This window comes from Patagioenas fasciata, chromosome 6 (genome assembly GCF_037038585.1).
Source record: "Patagioenas fasciata isolate bPatFas1 chromosome 6, bPatFas1.hap1, whole genome shotgun sequence".
NCBI classification, from domain to species: Eukaryota; Metazoa; Chordata; class Aves; order Columbiformes; family Columbidae; genus Patagioenas; species Patagioenas fasciata.
The window spans coordinates 11,438,314-11,465,874 of NC_092525.1; the positions used below are offsets into that span (position 1 = coordinate 11,438,314).

General features: G+C 46.6%; 1 protein-coding gene and 1 long non-coding RNA gene across 4 annotated transcripts in view; one reads left to right on the forward strand and one right to left on the reverse strand.

Annotated features, from left to right (window-relative positions):
* Positions 1-27,561, reverse strand: part of RNF220 (ring finger protein 220) — a 218,692-nt gene that overhangs the window by 34,072 nt on the left and 157,059 nt on the right. Inside the window, exons 1-4 of one of the 3 annotated variants that reach the window (XM_065842152.2) lie at positions 23,659-23,839; positions 23,462-23,504; positions 15,382-15,503; positions 14,223-14,355 (exon numbers count right to left, since the gene is read on the reverse strand). In XM_065842152.2, coding sequence (XP_065698224.1) covers positions 14,223-14,355; positions 15,382-15,503; positions 23,462-23,504; positions 23,659-23,703 — 343 coding nt within the window. In that variant the 5' untranslated portion in view covers positions 23,704-23,839. Of the gene's footprint in view, positions 1-14,222; positions 14,356-15,381; positions 15,504-23,461; positions 23,505-23,658; positions 23,840-27,561 lie in introns of those variants that run through there. The other 2 variants (XM_065842151.2, XM_065842149.2) reach the window with 2 other exon arrangements.
* Positions 23,277-26,197, forward strand: LOC139828263 (uncharacterized). The gene is made up of 2 exons (XR_011739663.1): positions 23,277-23,547; positions 25,739-26,197. It is a non-coding gene; the product is annotated as an uncharacterized lncRNA (long non-coding RNA).

Below are 27,561 nucleotides of genomic sequence, written 5' to 3' on the forward strand. Positions count from 1 at the left end.
CCCCATACACAGGGAGGGTACAGAGGAAGGGTTTGGACACTGTGTTAGGATGATGGATACACACTGGGATGATCTGATACAGCGTTTCAGTTAGAGGGGAGGGCACAGCAGAGAAGTTTATAGGTTAAGATGAGGGGCAGGAGAAGGGCAAATTTTCTTTTCTGATCAAACAAGGACTCCCAGGCCAGGGCCTAAAGGACATTGTAATAAGGTGACCCAACTCTCAGATTTTCATCAAATATGGATTTTAGTGGGGTTTTTTTGTTTTTGGAACATGACCAAGTGCAATCCATTGCAAAACGGTAAAAAAAGAGAAGGATTCAGAACCTGCATGCTAAAGTAACCTCTGTGTAGCCACACGAGATGCTGAATATAAACTGTGCTATCGGTTTTAGGACTTCAGAGGCTGCTTTAAAAAAAAAGAAGAGAAAAATAAAAACCACAAAATATGTTTCTGATGTGAATGAAAAGGTCTGTAGATCCCACTGTACTGCCACCGCATGCAAGAGAACACAAAAGAACAGGACACAAAGCTTGGCCCAGCATCACCTGTGGAGGCACCGGCATCCCAACGCCCTTTCATCTGCAGCAGGGATGGATTTTGGGGATGGATTTTGAGGCCAGCTCCGGCAGGCTGCGGTTTGGTGCCACAATTTCGACCTGACCTTCCTTGTCTAACTTCCTGAGGTTGCTTCTGTGCACAAAGCCAGTGAAAACACCCACGCAGCTGTTCAAATATTTGACGTCTGAACTGCTTGACATTATTCATTCATCTCAGGCTCATTCAAACCAGATTTCTGGACAAGTGCTGTTATAAATGGATTAAGAGGACCACTAAATGCAAGGAAGGCCTGATAGGATCACACCTGCTTCTCACTAACTCAGCCCAAGTATGAAGAGGGCTCACAACTTCCAGTGCTTGCCAGCAGCACACGTTGCCATCCAGGAGCAAGGAAAATATGAAATGGAGCACAGAGGACATTGAGCAGAATAAAATGGCCTTTGTGATGACATTGATTTGGACCTGCTAGAGGAGAACGGGAGCTTCTAGAAGACCCCCTAGACTATGCTTGGGTGATCCGCAATGCAATAGCAAGCGCTGGGAATGGGGAAGGGTTCCTCCAGCACGGTTTGGCTTCTGAAGGTCGTGCAGTAATTCACGGCCGTCAGTAATGCTGCCTGGAGTGGAGCACTTGTGCCAATGCCACCACTCAGAAGTCGATGCTCAGGACCAGAACTTCATCCCACCGTGTTAATGAAGTGAAATCTGACAAGTGAATGTTGTGACTTTGACCTAGGAATTCACAATCCCGAGACTGTTATTCACAGGAGCAGCTGTGAGTCTTACAAGGAGAGTCACCTGAGGCCTGAAGAACATAATTCCACATATGAATTTGAAAATGCTGCTTTCAGACTAAAAAATAACAAATCAAAATGCAGACTCTTCTATATCTTTCCTTCTCATTGTTGAAGAATTTTTTGCTCTCACTGTGCATTTGGTAGGAGGTAACTACTTGTCATACACTGCCAGTCCCGATACAATTAGCCTCCCGATGCTAAAGTAGAACAATTCTCTGACAGTCTTAATCCCAGCTGCCTCCTTAAGGTCCAGACAAACAGGAGCGAGCAGGCAGGTCAGATGCTGGGGCCATTAAGCAGAGAAAAAACAAAGTTACAGCTCTGTCTCCAATCCCCATTGCTCTAGTAGCCAGGTGCTCTGACAAGCAATTCCAGCACTGGTATTGAGTGGCACCTCTATAAACCCTGTGACAGTTTGGGAGACAAACTCCCCCATCAATCAGAGTGTACCTATCAAGATCACTTACCTAGAGCGCCCGCCACCCTCCAGCACTCTGTACACAGCTTTCCTTGGGCTGGCCTCGGAGCAGCCTGCATGAGCACCAATTCAAGCTACTTTCTGAAAAATTTAGGTACTCTACAAAAGCCGCAATGTTTTTGAAACAGCAAGGTAGAGCTTCGAAAAGCAGGAAAAAAATCATGCCTCCTGGCCACTGCCAGGCTGCAGGAATCAGCTGAGCTTGAAGGAGTGGAGCATCTCCCTTATGAGGAGAGGCTGAGGGAGCTGGGGCTCTTTAGCTTGGAGGAGACTGAGGGGTGACCTGATTAATGTTTACAGATATATAAACGGTGAGTGTCAGGAGGATGGAGCCAGGCTCTTCTCAGTGACAACCAGTGATAGGACAAGGGGTAATGGGTACAAACTGGAACACAAAAGGTTCCACTTAAATTTGAGAAGAAACTTCTTCATGGTGAGGGTGGCAGAGCCTGGCCCAGGCTGCCCAGGGAGGTTGTGGAGTCTCCTTCTCTGCAGACATTCAAACCCGCCTGGACACCTTCCTGTGGAACCTCAGCTGGGTGTTCCTGCTCCATGGGGGGATTGCACTGGATGAGCTTTCCAGGTCCCTTCCAATCCTGACATTCTGGGATTCTGTGAGACTGGAAAACATCTCCACTTTCTTTCATGTGCCTATTGATAATGGCTGGAGACAAATTTAATCTGAAACATTTTTCACCCTCATTCTATAACTTTGGTTTCTCCTAAGCTGACCCCTATGCCTAAGCACCCTCTCTGACCTCTGCGCTGCTTCTTAAATCTCACTTGCTTTGTGCAATCCCCCGATGACCGGTCATCTCAACACCTCTCAAGTGAACAGTGGCTCAAGCTAAGATCGAGAGTCATTAACATGATATATCAGCAGATTCACAGAACAGATAAAAGGGCCTCGCATTCAAGTCCCTCCTTTTCTCCATCACGCTCAGTGGCAGATGGTCAAAGTCACAACATATGCCGGTTCAGGTGCTGCAGCAGAGCTGGCTTCTGCTCACACGGACACCAGCAGTCTCAGGAACAGGCAGGTCAGACAAGCAAACCAGGGCAGATCCAACCAACCACAGCCAAATTTCATCAGCACAGGCAGGAAAACACAGACCCGCTGTGCCCCATCTCTCCTCCTCAACTACTATCCAGGCAGATAAGTCAGTTTTAGGGGACAGCTGTTCTGCATATATTTCATTATCACTCCAAGTAAGACTGAAGAACAAAACTAAGATGTTAGTACTATTATATATGTTAATTACATTTTATGTGTTATATATTTATATGTATTTATTATATGTCAGTATTATTAGCATACTTATTATGAATGCAGCTACTAGATGCTGCTCATGCAGAGGATAAAACTCATCTGTATATCTACTGTTTCTGCTGTTTAGATCCCCAAGGAAGGTGGGGGTATGTCAAATCTATATCAGAAATACTCTAGAAATCCAGAATTTTGTGCAAGTTCGGTAAGCGGGTCTAAATCTAAATCCAAATCCATCTCCAGGGCATGCGGCTCTACTGGGGTCTGTTTTGGCTGGGAAGAGGCATTCATTCTGCTTGCAGGTAATCTACACGCGTTCAGGAAAGAAGAAGAAAAGCCTCCTCTAAATCTCCAAAACTGTAGCCTTTGGTAATTACACTCCTTGCAGTAACCCCCTTCTGCACAACCTCCCTTTCCAGCACGTTCACTCTCTTTTCTTAACGAAATGTCACTCGTTGGCTTCTTGGAGAGTAAAAACAATGAAGGCAATAAAAGTAGTTTATGCAGACACACGGCCAGGCCTCACACACACTTCCCGAGAATGGCTCTAAACTGGGTTTATTTCATCAGCTGCTGAAGTATCCCAAACTAGTACTAAGGGGACAAGATGGCACAGATACCATTTGATTTTAAAAGCCAGTTGGAAAGGAAGAGAAAGCCATTAGAGATTCTTGAGAACAGACGGAAGGCAGAAATGAAGCCATCCCGAACAGCGGACTTTCTGCACATCCGTAACACTTCCCCAGCCATATTTTTGGATAGTGGAATTGTCTCCATTTTTTCCTAGCACAAACGCATATACGATAGTTATTCTGGTGACTTTCCCAGCCTGTTGCAGGAAAAACGACGTTCAGAGGCCATGAAAAGCTGCTTGCAGGATGAGAGTTTCATTTCTCTGGAGCCAGATCCATTTCAAGAAAAACAGTGATTTACCTGGAAAACTGACACCCAACTGTGTCATTACAGCGCACACCTGAAATAGCAGACGCATCCATCTGATGCTGCCTATTAGCTCCTACGGAGGCACAAATGGGCTGCCAGAGAGCTGACTGCTTACCAGCGCCCCGGACGCTGACTGCGATCTTTGCTAACAGATCAGAGGAACAGCTGCCTTTAAAGAAAGGCTCATATAATTTTACGACCATTAACATCATTTCACAGCAGCGTGCTGAACAAAGGGCAGGCGAGCTCCGCTGTACAGGATAAGAGCCAGCTGCCGCAAGGCTCAGGGAAGATGCTTCCCCACCCCTCACGGCAACGAAGAGTATTCCAGAGATTTCTTTTACGCCTCCCCATTACCCATCAGGTGCAGATTGTGGCTGCAAAGGGAAAATAAACCACGCTTGGACCAAAGGTCTGATGTGGTGTGGCTGTTTGCACATCCCAGAACCTCACGCCGGTGTGATGCACTAAGGGGAAAACAGTCTCACGTCTGTCTCAAAGGCTGCTCTTCAAAACCCACAGCTGAAGTACAAAAGCAGCAGCAACAGCCACGGTCTCTGCAGCTACAGTCAGGGAAAGGTGGATCTGAAAGCTTTTGTTCCCCTGGGGAGAGGGTAGAAACAAACAAAAAAAGGAAGAGGGAGAATTAAAGTAATCTTGAATCACTAAGCAGATTCACATCACTGGATCAATAAGCACCACTGACAGGGATCACAGGAATGTCGCAACTTTGCCAATAATAAAGCAGCACAGCAGAGCTCGGAGGATGACTTTTCTAAGGCAGCCGAGCATGAAGCAGCAAGGCTGGGGAACAGCTGAGAGTGACACCCCGGCGTACAGCCGGCCACCACCAGCAGCAGGGCTCCATGCAGTTTGCTTTAAATAATGATGAACACAGAGATTGTATTCATGGGAGAAAGGCAGCCAAGGACTGGAAAAACCAAGGGCTACATTTCATGGGCCAAACCCACATATCCTTCCCCCCCAAACTAATTCTTTTCTAGGCTGCAAAGAAGAAAGAAAAATCAGTGCTAATTTAATCAATTGATCAGCCTATTGATTGAAAAACTGGAGCTGCTAGTTAGCCATGTGCTGTAATGCCCTCAACTCTGAAACCACAAAACACATCATTGATTTCTTCACTTCCAGCTCCGAAACAAGAAATAAAACCGGGGTTTCAGCAGGAAAGCAACTTCCTCGTCCGGGGAAAAGATGCAAGCAAAGAAGAAGAGAGGCCAGGCAACAGGGACAGCCGCATCATGCGAGGTTCAAACTGAAATTAGTTACAGATGCAGTCACGGTGTCTTGTGTAAACTCTATCGATTGGGTGGCTGACAGTCCTGGGAGCCTCCATACGAGGACAATCAATCCGGCTGCAGTGTCACCTGCCACTTTGCTGAACAGTTGACAATGCAATTATCCAGTGTGGAGGCAGGGAGTTGGCGTGTGTCAAACGCAGTTAGCCACTTTCCGGGCACTACTCGATAACGCGTTTCACCGCCGAGTGTAAGAGACGACACGCGGAGACAGGAGCTGTTTAGAGCCATTGAGACCCGCGTTCCCTTTGCCTTTAGAAAAAAAATCTCACTGCCCCTGACTTAACAACTGTATTCTAAAACGCTATTAAAATCACGTCAATCAACTATCAGGTGCTTAAGGCTGGAGTTTGACCTGAGTGTCCAAGTAGTATGTTGCAGTTCTAGCAAAACTGAAGATATTTGAAGAGTTAAAATGACTGTCGTAAAGCGTGGGACTTTCAAACCCAAAGCAGACAGGCTACTAGAAGAATACATTGCAGAGAGCAGCTAAGCAAGTGCAGCAGAAGGGAGTGGAAGATCTTACACTGCATGTCTCAGATGTAGGAAAATTGAAGTTTAAAGGGATGCTGTCAACTTGAAACCCAGTCAGTTTTAAAAAATTGAGTAGTTTCAGGTGCTCTACCTGCTCCCGTACTCCCCCTGCCAATTTTCACGCTGTTACAACTGCTTTTTCTGATTTCTTTTTAATTAATTTATTTTCCTCCCTCCTCTGTTGCTGGGTGACAGAGATCCCTTCTCCTCCTCCAAGTACCACACATGATACGGTCAAACGGAGAGAATTCCCCTTCTTCCCACAGAAAATCTTTTCCTGGTGAGAGTAGCTGTCGGCATTAAGTAAATCAAACAGCAAGGTTTAGTTGATTGTGCTCCTTTCAGCTAATGCGTTCTGGCAGTTTGAGCACAAAAATTAGGTTCTTACATTTTTGCATGTGTTCCAGTTAATAAAAATGTACTTACCAACAATCATGACTTTGAACAGCTATAAGCACCAATTTATTTTTTTCAGTTAAAGTGATTTTGACTTTGCTGAGTCCCATTGATTACTCTGTGTTCCAAAATGAAGAAAACACCGTTCCTTGAAGCATTATATGACTTTAAACACAGATGATATAGAGCATCAGTTACACGGTGGGTCATGCTGGCTTTTGTATGTAAGGCAGGAATTCTGAATTGTTTTCTCTTAAAATCACATACAATTCTCATCTGCTTTTCCTGCTCACTAAAGTCAAATTCTGATATTAATATACAGCACAATACCCAAGAGACATTTTTTAGCCACACAATCCCTCAAACTCTACAAGTGGACACAAACTCTGGAGAAATTGTCAGGTACAGCCCATCTGATTATTGTATACATCACTATGTAAACAGATCTGCTGGCATTTTTAGGTCAAGTATTACCTTATGGACAAGGACTTGCTCTCAAAGGAGAGAGGTACGAGCATTAAGGAGTGGTTGGGCTACTCCACCAGACCAGTACAAAGCACCGTCCTTCAGCAATGGAGGGATTACCAGGATTACCACCGTTTTACACAAGAGCTGAGGTAAGGCATACGAGTGCTCTGGGACTCAGCAGCCCTCTAAAGGGGGAACAAGGCACAGAATAAGCACTTGAGAAACACGAGATGTATACATCTCACCCACTTGGAAGCTTACAGCAGGTAGGAGTGACCAGTTGAAGGTAGCAAACCAAATACAGGAAGGCTAAAATACCACAATGGAGAGGCTGGGAAGGATGCTCAGAGGTATAGATGCATTCACCCTAGAGACTCGGCAATGAGGGACGCTGACACTGGATTTGACAGAGAAAGGCACTGAACGGAGCTCTTGCTAAGTGGGAGGAAGATTAAGAATTTCATTACGGCAAAGATTCCCTAAGCTCTTACCACAGACTGCTCTTGCATCCAAGCTGAAGTTTGCTTTAGCCTGCCAGGGTAAGACAAATGAATTCTGATTCTTCTACACAGAAATGGGGAAGATGATTCTAGTTACCAGACCATTCTTCCAAAAGGCCTGAACACACCAGCAACATCTTCTATTTCCCACACAGTCTCTTAGAAGAAGTCACACTTTTACTGTTCAGCTCAAATTCTTTTGCTAAATTTGAGTAGATCATTTTATACCCTCTTACTGGTCTGATCTTAAATGCAGCCCAACCTGAACATCCTGGGAAGTTTCCTTGCCTTCTGAAGCTTTCCTGTATGTCTCACTATATTTCATCTGAAAAAGAGACCACAGTTGGCTTCTGGGTGAGATTCTAGAGCAAGACTTTTAAGCTCTGTCGCCAGCTTTCCTAACATCTTTGCACCATTAGAGAAGATGCTTCTCCACGCTTCAGTTTCCACATACATGTCAAATGCAGATTTTGCAGAGTTTTGTTGTAGACTTTGATGGTAAAATTGCATTGAGGAGCACAACTGAGTTTTCCCCCTCTGTTTGGAGCTTTCAGCCAGGCAGTTACCAGGCACGAACAAAGTCACCATGAACACAAACGCCTGCTGCTGAGGCAGGAGAACTGAAAAGGATCTACTTAGATTTTGAGGATAGGACTACACATTTGACAGCATGTTTCTAATGTTGTATGCATTGAGAAGCAGAACAAGTTGGAGGAGCACACAGCTACTGCCTCAATGCTCCAGTTGTGGCCCCTCAGTTCCAGAAGGACAGGGAACTGCTGGAGAGAGTCCAGCGCAGCCACCAAGATGCTGAAGGGAGTGGAGCATCTCCCGTGTGAGGAAAGGCTGAGGGAGCTGGGGCTCTGGAGCTTGGAGAAGAGGAGACTGAGGGGCAACCTCATTAATGTTTACAGATATATAAAGGGTGAGTGTTAGGAGGATGGAGCCAGGCTCTTCTCAGTGACAATCAACGGTAGGACAAGGGGTAATGGCTACAAACTGGAACACAGGAGGTTCCACTTAAATTTGAGAAGAAACTTCTTCATGGTGAGGGTGGCAGAGCCTGGCCCAGGCTGCCCAGGGAGGTTGTGGAGTCTCCTTCTGTGCAGACATTCAAACCCGCCTGGACACCTTCCTGTGGAACCTCAGCTGAGTGTTCCTGCTCTGGCGGGCGGATTGCACTGGATGATCCCTCAAGGTCCCTTCCAATCGCGAACATTCTGCGATTCTGTGTGTGATTCTCTCTTGGGCAACTGATCCATGCTAGACAAAGGCTGGCCTACAAGATATGCTGCTCCAATTGAAGCATATCTGGATTCTGCAGAGACAGAAAGGCGACAGTGGGACTGCAGCCAGCTGCTGGAAACTTTCAGACATTTGAATATAGTCTCACTTTCCAGGCAGCTGCCTTAATTGTACATGACATGAGATCCAATGCAAATGGCCACCCAAGGATAACTGTAGTTTGTTACCAAGTCCCCCTATGCACATGCTAAGTTGTACTGTTCTTTTCCCTTGATAAGACACTAAAAACAGATACAGGCCCTTTGCTGGCCTGGGAGGAGGGCAGCATGGAGAAATAAAGAGAAACTTCGGAGTTCAGTGATCCTCGTGTGCTTCTCCTTCTTCGAGAGTATTGCAATCTATCAGACAGATCCTCGTCATGTCGATCTTTCTCAGAAAGTATCTTTCCCTGAAAATGCCCTGCTTACCATTTTAACATTTTCAAAGTCTTTCTCTCTTCTGTGTTATTTTTGATGCAACTGATCTGCTGAAGGAAAAGAAGCCCAGAAGAGCAGTGGTGACCAGCTTGCTGCTGTGCCTGGAGGAAGGCTTTTTGGTGGGGGAGCCGGAGGGGAGAAGACGACGGGGCGGGTGGAAGAACTAAGCTACGATTCTTCAATTCTTTCATATCTAAAGAGGACAGCAATCTCTGTTCTATCAGATCGCGCGGTTCACGCTTTAAATGGTACTTGCTGCTAGCTTGCTTTCCCTGTCTCCGTCTCTCTCCCTTTGAAGCAGACTGGACAGCTTCCTCAAGCTGGCGTTATCACTCCCTCTAACCACTCTTGGCAGGCAATCTAATTCCCCCTGAAAAGGTCACCGCCATTTTAACTGCCTTTCAATCACATTAAGCACGCTGCCGCTCGTGCTCAGAGCACTGCGCCTGCAGCTCTCCTGACTGAGGTGCGATCGATAAACTGACATCCCGGCCCCGCGCCCCATCTCCCCAACCGCCCCATCCGCCGCTCGCCCCCTTCCCCTCGCCTGGACAAGCCAGCTTCCCAAAACGCACGGTGAGATGGAGTGACAAAAACCTCTCCTCAAATGTGAGGCAGCAGAAGGGAGCCGCTAACCTGGCATTTACTAATCTTTGTCCCATCTGCTAAGAAACAGAAGGGTGCGAGCGGCACCCCCCCTGCCTTCCCTAGACCTACAGAGGCAGCGACTTCACAGGACAGTTTGCTTAGGCACCGGCCCAGACACCTTTGAAGCTGTGTTACAAAGAACAAGCCTCCCTCAAGCTTCCCTCAATGCAATCATTACCGTTATCTCTCCCCCTGTGCTGCTTTTTTTTTTTGCAGTTACGAGTTATGTGTTCCACCCATCGATCCCTGTGTAAGACACTGTTTTAAGTCCTCTTGCCTTTTGACTGTGCTAAGCCGTTTAAGAGATGACAGCGGCTTCTATCAGTGCGAAGCTGATGCGATTCTTTTCAGATAAAGCACTTTTTCTCACTCTCCCCCTCCCTTTCCCTTCTTTCAAGTAAGAGACACACACACAAAAAGAGTCACTGAATCTTTCAAAGAAAAAAAACCCTTTTGAACTTCCCTCAGGAATTCTTTAAAGGGATAACCTTACAGTGTAAACACCGAGGGTAACGCGCATCCATTCTGGAGAGGGAACAGAAGAATTGCTACAGATACGCTGAGTGGTGAAAAAAACAAAACAAAAGCATCAGACAGGGAGCCACTTGATGCTCTCACTTGTGAAGCCTTCTTGGCTTCCCAAACACAGAAACTCATTAGACAAAGATGGCACGAAATAAGCCCCTGCAACAAAGACCTTCAGAAAGGGATGATCCAGAGATGTGGGGATAGAAGGTTACTGAATGTTCAGGTATTTCTAGAGAAATTAGAGTCTTGTGACACTGTTCTGAGATAGGGAAATATTTGATTATTACATCTGTACAGCTTTTCACTTTGAAGCACCAGCTTGATTTAAACAGGGCTTGGTATTTCATGTTGGTAACCTTCTGCACCCATCCCAAAGAAAAGCAAGAGCTCTCCTGCTAAAAACTCCTACTTCAAGCAGGACCTCTGCTGAAGCAAAGTTATTCCAAATCCTATATATTAATAACTGCTGATAATCTTCATTTACACCCTGCATTCCTCCAGTTTTGGAAAAGCAAATTACATGATTGCAAATGATGCTTTAAGAAGCCAGGAGGACACCTGGAAGTACCAAATAATTCCCAACTGAATGCTTTCCCCAGACCCAATAGCTTCAGAGACAACATAGTGATGCCAGCACTTCTCAGTGATGTCATATTCCTACCTGCTGCCATCTCCTGTTCTTTCCACCTGCTGCATCAAGTATGCCAAGCTGTGGTGGCCAAGGTGTGTTTTGGCTCTGCCGCACTAGACCCGAATAGGGATTTGCAGCTGCAGCACCAACACAAAAGACAAAAACTTCCACCTTCTAAGACAGGTGAGAGGAGCAAGTCTTTCCCACAGCACTGTGGAAGCAAGAAAGCTTCATCCTAGGAACGACACAAGTGAGTGTTTCAGCCCATGACAGCTCCCAAGTATTATTAGACCGCCTTCCAGAAAACCTGAGCTGGGCTGTTCATTTCTCTGACCTTTCTGTTTTCAAGAAGAAAAAGCCCAAGATCTCCCAGCCTCCTCCCACCTGAGAACCTGGCAGGATCCTTCGTAGAATTAGCAAAGAATTTCCTCACCTTGAGAGTGATATGAACTTGGTCCATTAACCCAAAATAATAAAAAGAAGCAGTCAGGACCTGTGTTAAGTTTGAGCCACTTCTGCAATGCTGCCCAATGGTCTGACGGACTCATGCAACACACGTTGGCCACAGTCTCCTGCTCCCCCTTCACCTGCCTGTGACATCTCCTCAAAGCAACACAGCATTAAAACCAAAATTAATGAGACACACAGACATCTATTTTCCCCTCCGGTTTTATGTATCTCCCCATGTCATCTCTTTAGACACTGGTGACATCCCTGTAGCCTGGCAAAGGCTGTCTGGCATTATAAAAGGCCTTCGATTTCCACATCACTGCTACTTCTCAGCAAAGGGAACAGAGCCAAACACAAAGCCTCGGGTGACGGGGGTTAATGAGGGCCTTGCCAACTCCAGACAAAGCAGCTTTAAGCATTAGAAAGCATCTCCACAACGTTGTGCTGTGCTTCAGGGCTGTAAATTAAGGATTCTGTCCCTAAAACAAGGCAAGAGCCAACACTGGTAGAAAAAGGGAAAAGAAAGTCACCGTAAGGTTACCTGAGAGTGCACAGAGCAGGTCTGACTCATGGAGACCTCCGAGCGCCAGCAGCCAGAGACAAGAACCACAAAAGGGAGCATGAAAAAGCTTAAAAAGAAATACAATCAGCCAACTATGGGAGATCACTCCAGCTTTGCTCTGGCTTCCCCAGTTCCACAGAAACTTCTTGCACAGAGCAGGTAGATTTATCTGGTCATCTCAAAACACTAGGTATAAAGTTGGTGGCAAAAAGTTTATCTGTTTAGGGAAGGGGCCACCTCTCCACAGGAGCACGGCAGCTGCTGAATCCAGTTGCCAGCAGATGTGTGCTCCAGGGAGAAACGCATGTGCCAGGTGGAGTCACTTCAGCGGTGGCTCTGCCACCAAAAGCTGCACAGAGGATGCTCCTCACTACAGATGCTACAGGGAGGTTCCTGTGCTTGTGAGCACAGACACCTTTCGTGCAGCACCACACGGGGTGCAGCCTAGTTCAAAAGCCTTCCCATCAGGGTAATTATGGAAAGTGTTAGAACTGCATCTGGTTGTGCTCTACTCTTTTCCTAGTCTTGTGTTCCTTTGCTGGATCTGTTCATGTAACTGAACACTCCTGAAGGTGTCAGGAAGGTCTCAAAAAGGAAAGAAGGATCCTGAAATTCCTGATGGAAGCATAGCTATTTCTAAATAAGAAACACAGAAGTAAATGCCCATGCCTGTGCAGCCATCTACCAGATGTTACGGCCCTGATTGTTGCTAGAATCTGTCTAACCTCTGGTGAAGAAAAGCAGTTAATTTATGTAACACAAACTAACACATTTGAGAATTTCTTGAAATACAGAAAAAAATGCAACAAGAAGTACTTTGCATTTGCACAGCCTTATCAGATCAATTACATACATTTTGCCCCCTGAAGCCTCATTCAAATTACAGTCTCCACGTGACTAAAGCAGCATGAGAGGCTCAGACCACACGTCGGTGAGTTAACTCAAAACCAACCAGGAATGTCAGCCAGGTGCAGACGGCACAATGTCCACACCAAAGGAAGCGGAAGGTTGTGCTGTCCTCAAACTCAGGTGTTTGGTGGGGGCGAAGGCAGAAACTATGCATGCACAAAAAAGGGGCAGAAATCAACTGAGCAGCTTTTTCTCATCAGGACTAGCAGTGACAATGATAGAGGCACACAGACGTCCCAGGCTTCCCCACTATGGACTGTAGTAAATACACCACATAAACAATAGCCTAAGGCCCTGCATGGTCTCATCAGACCCCTACCTGGAATCATGTACAGACTCAATTTGCATGTGAGTACAAAAAGACTTAAGGTAGGTAAGGCTACAGACACAGGAGATAACAGTGTGAGCTTCACTAGGTGGTCTTCAAAACCCAAAGAAGCTGCTCCTTCACCTCTGCGCTCCTGATCACCTGCTCTGCTACAACCCAGCTGCAATTTAATTTCAGAGGAAGGTAAGAGCAGATCAGGAATGCCAGGCTGTCAGTGAGCACATGGCTGGCTTTTAAGTCCAACTCCCTTACATAGTAGCCTTTCCCCTTGAGATATTTTAAATTAAAATCCAAGCTGATATAGGAAGAGATCGCATCCCATCCTCTTTATTGAACGGAGGGAGCCAGCATTCCTCCTCTGATTAGGCATGCGCTACGTGGATTGCTTGCGAGAGACTCCCCTTAGTGCCAGAGGTTCATGCCAACGAACAGTTTAGTAAATCCTCCTCTTCGAGGCCAAAGGGCTGAGTGTGAGAAAGGGGCCAGCTTTCTAGCTAAAATTACATTCACCAATAAAGCTCACGAGAGGTCAAATTTTGCCATAACTCACTCTCTCCTCAGTAACCGATTTCCCCGTCACTGAGGAAGGAGCAAAAGAAGGAGGAAAAATAAAATGTGTTTGTCTGGAAGCCCTAAGGGCTTGCAGTGCTGGAGGTGCAGAGCAGGTTCCTGGATTCTCATTTATCAACCTTAAAAGGGATGGAGTGATAAATGCACAACCGGCCCTTTAATATTTTATGCAGGTGCTAAAGCGACTTGGCTGTCACCTTCAATACATCACCAGAGGCTGATACACCAGCTTTCGTCACTCCAGGCTGGTAATTTTTACAATTTCATTTCTATTTCCCTCTCTGCACATATTTCCATGTATTTCTTACTATGTGTAACGCATAAGCAGCTATTTTCCCCAAATGATCTCCCCATTTTACCCATTCCGACTCGTTCCCTCTTCAGCCACATTTCTCGAGCGAGAAATAACCTACACTTTTGTTCAAGATTTGCACAAATTCTGACTCTCATCATTCAAGAGGCAGAATCTGAAATCACTTTGCATTCTAGCAAAGGCTGAAGGTCCATCCCACCCTTTGTGAAAGCCAAATCTCTAGGTCCCTCCCTTTAAAGATAAGACTATGATCAAATTCCACTGCAGAATGATTTACAAGGGTCCCCAAAACACTGGCGCACCTCGAAATCCTCCCTCCAGGAGAGTAGTAGCCCGTATCCTCTTCTGCCCGCACCATTCGTACTCTTCAAAGCGGTTGCCATTCTCGTTCTCGATGTCCACAGAGTCATCCTCAGTCATGCATGAACCTTCTCTCTGCACAGGGTAAAGCAGGGGCAGAGTGTTGAGCCGCATGAAATAACTCTTTGAGGCTAATAACTCGGGGGAGGATAGAGAGGAAAAGCTGGATCGTTCCCAGGACAGCTAAGTACAGCGAGGACAGCAGCATCTACCTCCACCCCCGTTCCCAGGGATCTAAATCTAGAAGTAAATGGGTGCTGGAAAAACCTGACAACCTTAAGATCAAAACAAGTTGCAAGGCTCATTATTATTATTACTACTGTTATTATTTTTTCTTTTTACACATGGACATCTAAGCTCTGGTTCCTGTAGCAATGCTGGTCTGCACTTCAAAGTGCAATTCCCCTATCACGTAAACCACAGATGCCTTGTATTCCTTGCAGGAATGTTCTCCCAGAGCATATTTTTTTTTAGGGAACACTGATCAAAAGACACCTCTCTTTACACCATGCACTTCTTGAGGCAACAAGATTTGTTATCATCATCTCTACTGTGGGTTTTTCCTGAGAAACAAACACAGAAAGCCCTATGACACAACTCTCTCCCTCCCCTAGGGCTTGTTCCTCCTTCCTCTTTGCTGACTTTGGGATGAACAGCAAGAGAATGGTTCTGCTCAAATGCGCTTCCTGGAGTAAGATGGTCATGCAACATTTACAAATGCCAGTCTGTTACAAAAAAACCCAACAAAAATAATTCTAACGTCAAAGGCAGAGATCAGAAAGAATTTTTCTTGCTGTGCTACATAGGAAGCATGAAGTCTTACACAAGGCTTCCTAATCTCTATGTTTACAGCCTGCAACTTAGACTTCAGTAACAGCAAAGGAGTGCACGAAGTAAAAAAGTTACTAATGCGACACAGGAGAAAACCCCAGAGGAATCCATCTTCCAAGACAAAGAGAAGTGACTACAGACCGCAGGGAGACAGTTAGCATTGCCTAAAAGCTCAGCAATGTTAGTTTTTGCCCCATGTTAGGTCAACTGCAGACAAAGCTGGGAAGAGGGAGAAGGGAATGGCAGCTGGTGATCCTGCTGCGCCTCTACCTTTGCAAGGCATTGTTCCACATGCCTACTCATCTCCTCCTCGGATCCTGACAGAGGTCGGCTGCAGAGGGGACATACCTGCCCTTCGTCTTGCTTCCTCCGTTTCATTTTTCCAATCCGAGCTGCATGGAGAAACCGGGGAAAGAAAAAAAAAGGAAGACGTGTCAAGTTTGTAGACCCACTCTCTTCTCTATTTGCTCAGCTCCAAATAATAAACCCTTGAAAATCCTGTTACAAGTCCCTGTTCTTACCTCTGTGAACAGTACAGAGACTGTAACTTTCCAGATTAAATGTGGAACCTGTGGCTAAGTACACCCTGATTTCAGAAAGGCAATTACTCACAATTCAATAACTAGGGGAAGGAATATCTGCTGCACATCCCCAGGCAAGTTACTCAAATGGTTAAATATTTTCTCTGGGAAGCCTGAAATTGTTTTCAAAGTTGAGTGATAAAGCCGCTGAATCCAGTTCTGGATTTTGCCTTCTAAGTCCAAGACCTATTCACTAACACATCTATTTCTTCTACAGGAACTTTCTTAGACTGTAGAAGGATGATGTAGCGCCTGAAAAGCCTTGGACAAGGTATGTAACAATCACTTCCAGGACCACAGTGTCTTCTGTACACACCGAATAATTCCTTCCCAGGACATCATGAACCAGTCAGAGCAGCATCCGAGCAGCAGGTAACGTTTATGGAGAGGAAAGATGTTTGCTGTGAAAAACGCAGCCCCTACGCTACAGAGCTTCAGGCTTGCTCCATTATTTTTATGTCACTGTTTTCACGTAAGGAAAACGGGGGGTACACAGCGTTCTTGAAGGCACGCTCCAGGGAACAAACATGCTGGGAATCATCATGATTAGAAAAAGCAGCCAACATAGCCTGTTGCTTAATCCAATCTCTGGTTAATTTGAGCCATCGTTTAATGTGATCAAAACATCTGGAACCAAATGATTTGCATTAAAAAGAATTTCTGTCCTTTATTATGATGGCTTTAGGCAGGTATTACTGAATAACTCAATCACTGGCTGCAGGATAGTTGCTGTTTAATTAATAAGGAAGGTCAAAATTCTGAATGAGAGACAAGGAAGAGCCCAAGGAAAGCCTATGTGATAATGAGAGATGACACCACCAAAAAGCTGCGTTAGCCAGAAATCGTTCCTGACATTGTGAGCACCGCAGCACACTCCGAAAGCCTTCGTGCCTGAATCCTGTGGGATCAAGAGCTCCCCGCAGCCAAGGAGCCAGAGGAAGCTGCTGGAACGCCACGAAGAGAAGGACCAAGGTATGGGAAAGTTGCTGTCAATTGTTTTCTACAGTGCACAATTTAGTGCATACATATCACCAAGCGAATTATAAAGTTTCAGCTAAACGCACCAACACAGACCTGAAAGACCCTTTCTTGTTGGCTTCTTTGTTGGCTTCTCCAGACTCGAGACTCTCTGGGTTAAGATATACATTCCCATAATCCAGAATTAGGGGTACATGTCATCCCCTACACTATATGATGCTCCAGGATTAAGAAGGCTTCAAATTATTCTCTGGGCATTGCTTTTCCTCACTGAATGAGACAGATTTGTGGGAAAATTCCCTGCAAAATCAATCTTCACTCCTACATCATGAAAAGGATCCTGAGAATGTGACATTCCTAGAGCAAGAGATAGCAACCTGCAACTAAAACAAGAGTGTTTTCGATACCTGGCCCTTTGAACATCAGAGACTCTCGAGTAAACACACAGCACTTTCATCATTTGTCAGGATTTCATCCGGTGAAGCTCCACAATCTCTCGTGTTGGGTACATCACATTGACAGCTCCACAGCCCACCTGCCTCTCCATATACTTCAGGCCACCAGCAATACTGAGGTACCTATTTTAATAGTTTCCTTTCTAATTTGTCTGCTTAAATCTGTTATTCTTATTCTTATTCTTCTACTCCAGAAGGTGAACAGCTTGACTTACAGTCAACACAGAAGCAAACATCATGAAGTGTTATTGCTAATGTCACTGTGCCCAGATTAATTATGTTCCACTTTTAAATAAAACAGTGACCCCCCAAAATGTCTTCTGTGTTCTCTCTCCCCTTCCTGAACCTCAAACATTATCTCTCCTGTCTCTTCAACATCATCCAGCCCTGTTACCAGAAGCAGTCAGGAGTTAAGCCATGCTCTTTCTGGTTTGTACTTCAGTGCATGAGATCCTCCTGAAGTTCTGGTTTAGTGAACACCTATATCCCTCAGTATGGCTCTTTCGCATAAGTTCAGGATGCTCTTTCCGTGCCTCAGTAGCTCTGCAGAGCCAGCACAAAGTATGGGGGAAGGCTGGAATCAGACATGACTTGAGCATTGTCCAGCAAACACTTATCTGACCAGAGAAAAACATGGGAGCAAAGCTTTATCCTGATCACAGACGCATCTTTCTCTCCCCTCAACCTGTTTTTAAACAGGGAAACGTAGAGAAGGAGCAGTTTTATTATTCTGGCAGGACTCCCTGTGGCAAATCAATTCAGCTAAGTCAGCCTGCTTGGCAAGTTTATTAGTATTTTTAACTTTTTTACTGCTATCCTCCAGTCCATGCACTGTAATATGGATAAAGAGAAGACAATTTGTTTTAGGTCTTGCACTGATAAATTCTTGGGACTCTTTTGCTAGAACAAGCACCTGCTCTACTGTTGAAATGTAATTGCAGAGCTGGGAACAGAACTTTGCTCTGCTCCAGCTCCACACGAGGCTCAGCAGACAGGCCCCATCTCTGCTCACTCAGCTCCGCCGAGACACAGCCCTTTAACCAAGTGCCACAAGTGAAAAAGCCACCGGAGGAAAAAGGTGTTGAAAACAAATCCCCCTGCCATCTTCATTCCGTGGTCATTAGCAGTGGCAGTGTTGTGCCCACGGAGGCCTAAGGTGCTCCTGGTGACAGCGGGAACAGAAAGGGAACGCTGCAGCTTCGAAAGCCCATCCCGAGCAGCGCTGTCCCCACACGACAGGACACGCAGCCCGGCCATCACTTCCAATCAGCGCGGAAGGGACGGAGCGGCCCCAAAGGCAGGGGGTGATTGCGGAGCTGTCCCGAAGGGGAGCAGCTCAAAAGAACAGGCGAGTGAGACCACAGGATTGTTAATTAGTGTTGATAGATGCGATCATTTCTAATTAGCTCACTAATCCCTCTCTCCCCCTTGCTCCTGTCGCAGGAGCATGGAGAGGGAAAAAGAAGCCATTCCCTCTTGTAATTCAGGAAAATAAAACCGCAGCCAGCAGAGGACTGGATGCAAGAAGAGGATGGAGCTTGGGGAAGGAGGTTTTTGCACAAGACTGACCCATTCTTATATATGATTGAACAAAGACTCTGTAGTTATTATTCCAGCCTTCTGCCAGGAGGCGAGGAGGTCACTAATCTTTATTAGCATTAATAATTATTATTAGGCCATCAGAGGGCTTCCAGCACCTTTGAGGCCTCACTTTTAACAGACGTACATTACCCTACACACTGTTCCTGCTACATGTGCATGTTCTCCCTCGGGCTACATGAAACCATCGGGCACCCTGGGAGTTTCAGTGGCCACAGCACACGAACGAGAAAGCAGCACGTGGACACGAGCAAGAACTGGGACCTTCTGCAAGGGTCAGGGGCTCAGTTATTGTCTCTGACTTAACTTAGGAGCTGTGCTGGCTAAGAGAGCTGCTCTTTGTTTTCCCAATATCGGGTCTTTTGGGACTAGGCAAGGTGAGAAGCTGCTTGCGCTAGAGGAGAAGCCAAATCGCACTTGACAAAGCCTCTGGTGCTGAGGGTGCACTGGCCCCTGCCCCTCCATGGGCACAGAGAGAAGGAGCCAGCCCACCCCCATCCACAGACACTGCTACCTTACAGGCAGAAGAGACTGACGATTTTTTCTCACAAAGGGCCCTTCCCATCAAGGCTAAGCCTTATTAATGCCTAAAGATCATATTATTCTCTAGCCCAGCAAAACTTCCTGAGAGAAAAGCTAATGGGTTTTAGTTTTCACTGGTACTCCCCAAGCAAAAATTCACCTTCAGGACAGGGCGCTAATTACCTCAGAAGTGCTCTTACATAGCATCTAGCACTGGACACTACACAAGCCGCTACCGCAGCATCAAAGGAGATGATTAAGTTACTAGCAATATCTCTTATGATTCCCTCCACCAGTTTGAGTGGTCCCCAGAGTCCCATGCAGACATCATTAGCAGCTCCTGCAATGGCAGGCCAATCAAATTAAGTGGAAACATTTTTGTCTTCTTTCCAGTGAAATTCATCCAGCTTTATTCCTCCCCCACCCATCAGCTACAAATGCACACAACATACCGGTGGTGATTCAACAACAAACTGCACAGTGACCACCTCCATGGAGGTCTGCCCGGTGAGGAGGTTTATGGTCACCAGTGATACAGGAATCAGCTTCTCAGGCAGGTGCACAAGAGCTTTGTAAGGTCCTGTTTTACAGCTCTACGGAGAATGCCAACTTTGATTCAAATTTAGAGGTATTTGCAAAGATATTCACGCACAAGAGTCAACACCTGCTCTCTGCCAACCTACAAGAGGAGTCTTGAGGAGCGGTTATGCTTTGTTAGACCTATCACAAAAAGCTTCTTATCCAAGAGCATCTGATCCAAGGGAACAGAGAATGGCAGAGCACAAACAGTCATCTCAAGAACAAGATAAAGCAAGAAAACAGATGGTCAAGAATGAATCTGTTTCAGACTTTACGTACAATTTCCTGCTCATCTGCCTGAGTGAGAACATTACGGGCCAAATTCACAGAAGGGTCTCAGTGGGGCTTTCACATTTGCATGGCCAAACTTCCACACTGATGATTTTCAGCAACCTTCAATCTGACACTGCTCTCCCAGGCTGGCACATACTTAACCTGCTGAATCCATGTTCTGATACACTAACCTGTAACTTTGTGCCTCTAATTCTGAATGACCACCTAACCTGCTCCGCGCTGCTAAACTCCATAAGCATCAATTTAGAGGGTGGCTTAAAGTTTCCAGTTTGGCAACACTGAAAATAAGGCAAATGGAAGAAATGCCTTATTTATCGCATGGATTCAACAGGAATCGGCACCTCGTACTCCGGGGTTCACAAGGACACAACCTCTGCAAAGTGGATTTAGCACAGGTGAGAGGTGTGGGATTAACTCGCTGAGGCTAACAGGGAAGTTCTGATACAAACATCCAACCGAGAGTCTAACAGGCAGAACATTAATCTCCTGCTCCAGAGCTTGCAAATGCATTCACCTTACTTACAGCTCAATTTAAGTCTAAGGTTTGACTTAAGGAATTAAAATTCTGGACTGTCAGGTATCCGTGAACTGTGTAACTATCAGGACCTAATCATGCTGCAACCACGCCAACGGCAGCACTCAGAAGACATCTCCCTCTCTATGTTCTCTTTCCTTAGCTCTTGTTGTACCTTCCCAAGTGACCACGACAGGGTGGAACACATCAAGGAGATCTGACAGGACTCAGGCACAAAAAATCTGGGCAGCTGAGATCCAAGTCAGGGACTGTGAGGGAAAAGCGCAAACATCGTGGGCCGCTTTTCATGGGAGGAGTTTTCAGATGTGATTCTGGAACTCGGCTGGTAAGAAGCTTGACAGAGATACCAAGACAAACTGGTTACAATGATATGGAGAAGTACACTTAAAACATAATAAAAACAAATGAAATAGATTTTTCTTTGACAGACTGCACTTTCTACATCTTAATTTTCTTCAATGTGTGAATAAGAGTATGAAGCAAAAAGCCAGATGACTTTGGACAAGTCCTACATATAATAATTTCTGTCAATTTAAACTAAAGGCAATAAGGAAACCATTCTCACAGAGCAAGGTATAAAGTTGTGTGATTGATTAGAAGCTCATTAAAACAAAAGATATAGACAAATAAGCATTTTTTCCCCAAAGCACTCAAGTGTTCTCCATCTGGAACGATACTGCTTAAATAACTGTTTAATAATAACGTGGCAAAGCTTATGAATACCACAAATTTATTTTACTGCAAACAAATGTGGAGGAGGAAATAAGAAAGCAGGCTGAGTTCAGTGGTCACAAATATAAAGTCACATGCATAGAAATGAGTAATATATAACCTACCCAACCATCCGTCTGGACACTAATCTAACAGCGTAGGACTGAACCAGGCATCACTACAGGTTTGTTCTGGGAACAGCAGGAATCTGAGTCATAAAAAGCCAAGGTCAGGAGGAACCAGTTCTGATCTGGTTTGACCTTGTGACACAAAGCCAGAGCATTTCAGCTGGTGTTTCTGCATCCAGTCCCCCAACATCTGGACCTAGTATTGTTAGGGTGTACAGCAGAATGGACATGAAATACCAGCATTATAAGGGCATTGCATAAATTAACCAAAAATCCTCATCTGGAATATGGCTGCTAGTTCTGCTCACTGTACCCCAAAAGGTATATACAAAATGAGTAAAAGGTTCAGCAAAAACAATGCAAACGTTGTACAAAACTAGCAGCCTGCCTTTAGATGATGAGCCCAGGTTCACAAAAACATCCAAAAACAGGGGCCAAGAGGAGTTCCTAGATCACAGACTGTGCTGGAGCCCCACTTCGCGCTCAAGTCAAACACATAAAGCGCTAGCGAGCCGGTTCAGCAGAGCGCACTGTCATCCAGAACTTTCATTCATACTGAAGGAGCCCAAGAACCTCAGGAGACTGGCTCAAAACTCTTAAAAATTATTTATTTAAAGTAACTGCACATTGTTGGCCTGAAAAAAAGGCAGAAGGTGGGAGCTTAGCCCCAGCTATTAAAAAATGATAAAGAAACAGTATGACATCACTGACTCCAGAGACCTCTGTCACACACACACACACACAGTCACTGCAGAGCAACACCTCAGAGCATTTCAGCCTCCTGAAGCCTGTGTGTTAGGAAGAGGCCTCATCTGCCAGCGCTGGCAGCTCCCTGCACTCCTACCGGAGCACAGATGTGAGCGCAAGCACACCTGCCAGCAGTTACCTGGAACTGATGCAAAGCAACTCATCTCTTTGTTGTGTGACTTAACAGACTTCCAAGAGGTCACCACAGGTTTCTGGGCCTCGGGGTTGATATTTAAAAATCTCCAAGCTAGCTCTGAATTCAGTTATGAACAACTTAAAGTTATTGGGTCAGAAACTTAGCAATACTTCTATTTGCTTAAGGCTATGCTAAACACGTAGCACTTCAAGAAAAGTACTTTGGTATCAGTATGTTCTAAAGCCTTCGCTACTTTGTTATAGTATCTTTATCTTCTTCTAAACAAAATGCATCAGCACAATGTCACTGGTGTTATCTTGAACTATCCTAGCAGGAAGCTCAAAATTAACAAGTCTGATAGCCTGAACAACTAAATTATGACTAAATGCCACATAGTAGACGAGCTATAAGCAATACAAAACCAGATAACAGAATACTGTTACTACTTATACAGCAAGTTCTGACTTTTCTGACCTTTGGGAAAAGAGTTTCAACTTCTTCAACTCAAGATAAAGAAAACTATACTTTCAGCTTTTTTTCCTGATTTACAAACAGAGATGGGACTTTCTCTCTCTGAAATCAAGGGGCCTCTGATTTATTTGCTTTTTAAATACCAAGCCACATTTCACTAGAAATACTTGTTTACTTATTGTTAGAAACACAAGAATAAAAGCAACACACCAGCATCTGTGGGACTGAGAGGAAAATAAACCAAACCAAAACAACACGTGACGTCAGATGTGTGCGAACGCTCAGACTGCTGGTTTAAAAGTTTACTGCAAGATTGTGCCACGTGAGACTCGGAAGAGCAGCAGCGCAGCCCCAGACTGAAAACACAGGATCCGGGGCCTACTTACAAACCAAGTGGGGGGAGCCCAGGTGTAACAACCGCCACCCCCGGGCAGCGGGAGGGGAACGCGGGGGGTTCACCCCTCACTAAAGGCGAGGCCCCGGCGGGGCTGGTCGAGGGTCCCGGCCTGTGGGAGTGAGGGGGGCGGTCCACAGAACTCGGCCCAACTCCGGGAAGTTTCCCGGGCGCAGGAAGCGAGGCCCGGCGGGGCGGGGCTGCCCGGGGCCGCACTCACCGTTCAGCCGTGTCTGCCGGTTCGCTCGCACCCGCAGGAAGGTCTGCAGAGGGGAGACAAGAGCGCAGAAGTGTCAGGGCCCGCCGGTGAGCGATGTAAACAACTCGCCCCCTTCCCCAGTAAACAAGGCCCCGCTCGGCCCGCCCCGCGCATCACCGGGACAACGCATCCCCCCCCCCCGCCCGCCCAGCACCCACCTCTTCCCGGCCCCCGCCGCCGGGCCCCCTCCTGCCGCTCTGCATAGCCGCGGGGGCTGGGGGCAGCGGGGCGGCGGGTCCCGGGGCGGACCCCCCCGCGCGGCCCGGGATGCGGGCGGATACGGCGCGGCCCGGCAGGCGCCGCCGATCAGCCCCCAGCGGCCGCCGCCATGTTGGCCCCGGTCATGTGACCCGCCGCCGAGGCGGTGAAAGTTCACCAGGAAACCGGCGGGGAAAGGCGCGCGAGGAGGAAGTTCCCATGGCAACCGACAGGCGGCAGCAGGGCCCAGCGAGTCCCGGCCAATCAGAGCCCAGGAGCGGCTGGAACCCTGAGCTACCTGGCCAATCAGAGAGTAGGGGGAACTGAAGCGCCAATGAGAAACCAGGAACCCGACGGCACAGGACCAATCAGAGCCCAGGGGAAACTGGACACCAGGGACAGGTGGCCAATCATTACCCAGAAGCTACCAGAATCCAAGTTGCCCTGCCCAATAGGGATTTGGCATCCTTTAGGCCCAACAGCACTAGCCAATCAGGGCCCTGGGCCCAACTGTAACACAGGGGTGCCGGCCAATCACAAATCGGGGGCACCCGCTCCCCAACTTTCCTTTCCCAATTAGCATTATCCAATATATTCATCAATGATTTGGATGAGGGAATAGAGTGACTGTCGGCAAGTTTGCTGATGACACCAAGCTGGGAGGAGTGGCTGACACTGGAAGCTGTGCTGCCATCCAGAGACCTGGACAGGCTGGAGAGCTGGGCAGGGAGAAATTCAATGAAATATAACAAGGGGAGGTGTAGAGTTGAATCTGGGCAGGAACAACCCCAGGTTCCAGTATAAGTTGGGGAATGAGCTATTAGAGAGCAGCATAGGGGAAAGGGACCTGGGGGTCCTGGGGACAGCAGGGTGATCATGAGCCAGCACTGGGCCCTTGTGGCCAGGAAGGCCAATGGTACCTGGGGTGGGTTAGAAGGGGGTGGTCAGTAGGTCAGAGAGGTTCTCCTGCCCCTCTGCTCTGCCCTGGGGAGACCACACCTGGAATATTGTGTCCAGTTCTGGCCCCTCAGTTCCAGAAGGACAGGGAACTGCTGGAGAGAGTCCAGCGCAGGGCAACAAAGATGCTGAAGGGAGTGGAGCATCTCCCGTGTGAGGAAAGGCTGAGGGAGCTGGGGCTCTGGAGCTTGGAGGAGACTGAGGGGTGACCTGATTAAGGTTTACAGATATATAAAGGGTGAGTGTTAGGAGGATGGAGCCAGGCTCTTCTCAGTGACAACCAATGGTAGGACAAGGGGTAATGGGTACAAACTGGAACACATAAGGTTCCACTTAAATTTGAGAAGAAACAACTTCTCAGTGAGGGAGCCAGAGCCTGGCCCAGGCTGCCCAGAGGGGTTGTGGAGTCTCCTTCTCTGCAGACATTCAAACCCGCCTGGACACCTTCCTGTGGAACCTCAGCTGGGTGTTCCTGCTCCATGCGGGGATTGCACTGGATGAGCTTTCCAGGTCCCTTCAATCCCTGACATTCTGGGATTCTGTGATACTGCGGGCCTCTAGGGCCCAAGGGCACTTGGCAAATCAGGGCCCCAAAGGCACGTGTCCAATGGGGCCCCAGAGACCCCAGCCCCACTGTGGAGCCCCCCAAGCTGCCCCCAGCCCCCCGACCAGCCCCTTCCCCCTCTTCTCCTTCCTGTGCTCCTAAAAACCTGGGCGCTCAGGCTGAGACCCAGCTGTATTTTCATACATGTGCTGACTTACAAAATCAAAGCTGCTGATTGTTGGTTTTACCCTTCTAATTAATTAAGCTGCCCTCCAGGAGGCCTGTTCAGTGCCGAGCTCAGGGCCGGGAGCTGAGCCTTGCCTGGACGAGGATTTTAGGCTCTCACTTATACTGACTCCACATGTTATTTGGTCACAAATATTCTGTGGGCTCAGTTGAGCCACACAAGGTGGTCTCCCTCTAAGCCTGAGATGTTATCTTTGCAGTACAGTGAATGACTTATAATTTGCTGTTGATTTTTCCTCTGGGCATTCAGGGTTGTATCTAAATCTAACTAAAAGGGTTTTGTTTTTACTCAGAGTGCAGGAAAAGCGGCAGCTGACAGAACACACTGTATTTAAGAGGCGCTCCCACCACCGACCAGATCACAAGTTCCTTCACTACACCAGCTGCCACTGACATGAGATAAATGCTTTCTGACCACCTGCAAAACGAGGGGGTATTTTTCAAGTTTTAGATCCTTCTGCGTGACAAGAGGGAGACAGATGACTGAGTAATAACATTGCTTAGAAGCAGATTGCTTAGTTTATATTTAACTAATAATACGTGTATTGTAAGAAATTAAACAATTATAACTAACATAATGAATTATTTCTTAATATAGATGTATGTAAAAATTTTCAAAAATTGTAATGCATATGTAATAATTATGTGAATATAAGCAAGGCATGAGCATCCAGTCTTGGGAACACTTATGGAGGATGATCCCCAGTGTTCCCCAGTGCTGATAAAATAAAGAATGGCGCTTAACACCACCACCTCAGTCTGGTTACTGTCCACATACCAAGCTCCATCAACCAGGCTTGGTAGAGGGGAGGCAAAGGGATCCCTCTCCCCACATCCTGGAGCCACCCCATCGCCTCTGCTGCGGATCCCTCTCAGCGCAGGGAGCAATGCAAACAGCCCCAGTGCCCTGCAAGGCTGTAGCCCTCTGATTCGTAAATCTCCTTCTTCCCTAAAGATCCCCATGGTAAATAAGCACGAGGACTAAGAAAACCAAGCCACAGAATTCTGCCAATAACTCACGTTCTAGCATGTTACTAACACAGTGTATACTCACGATTAGATCACAAATAACACAAGGGACATCAATAATTCCAGCACACCTCTGCATATGGAAAGCTAAATTCTGCAGCCCTTAAAGTCACCTCCATTAGAGTTTCTGTTCTGCTTCCTGAGCATTTCACTTGGTGAGCCAGGAAGACTGAATTTTCCCTCATATTGTGGCTTTATTAAGGATACACTGAGGCTTTACACAACGCTGGCACCCACTCTGCGGTCTCTTTACGCTGCTAGAGCAGCATAACACATCCAGCACAAGCGTAAATGAAAATCAGGCCCCAGAGGTCTTTTCTCCCTGCAGTGCAGACTTACAACTCCCATTACACATTTGCATTAAGGGCTGCAACCCTCCATAAAATACACTCACAAACTTAAAACACATTAGAGACTAGCTGGATTCAGCACATAGAGGGGGCTTCTGCTGAGAATATTTGTCCTCAAGTATGACATAATAAAAATTTATAAGAAAGAAGGACTGCAAGGGACCTCCGATTTCACAGAGACCGAAGTCTGGAGGAGTGGGAAGGGAGGGGTGTTCTCCAACAAAGGGGGCCATGGCAAAAGTCTCTTGCATTCCCTTTCAGAAAGAACATGATTTATTTATTAGCCTTAATAAACAGGCAGGAAAGACAGCGGGATTACCTGAATCAGGCATTTCTGTATCTTCTGCAGGGTTTTGCTTCTCTTACTTTGCACCAGGTCTCATCGTTCATACAAGAGTAAAGTGACTGTGACTTGACACCAAGTTATAACTGAAAGCTACATGGGAATATGTAGCAAACAACAGAGGATCCGGCCCGTATTTGATAATATAACAAATAAATAGGGCAAAACAGAGAATAATGGGCAACGAACACACAAATTTGCTACAAATTGGACCACTAACACATGATTTATTTGAGGCTGCTTGGTCAGATCCCAGTGCTGGTCACCAGCCTCTCCCTCTGTGGATCCAACCACAGACCTGGCACACACAAGCGGCTGATGCAGACCTGACCCTGGGCACAGGCTGTCGCTGTAGAGCGTGCAGGATACAGGGTGATGGGCACATGCCAAGCTG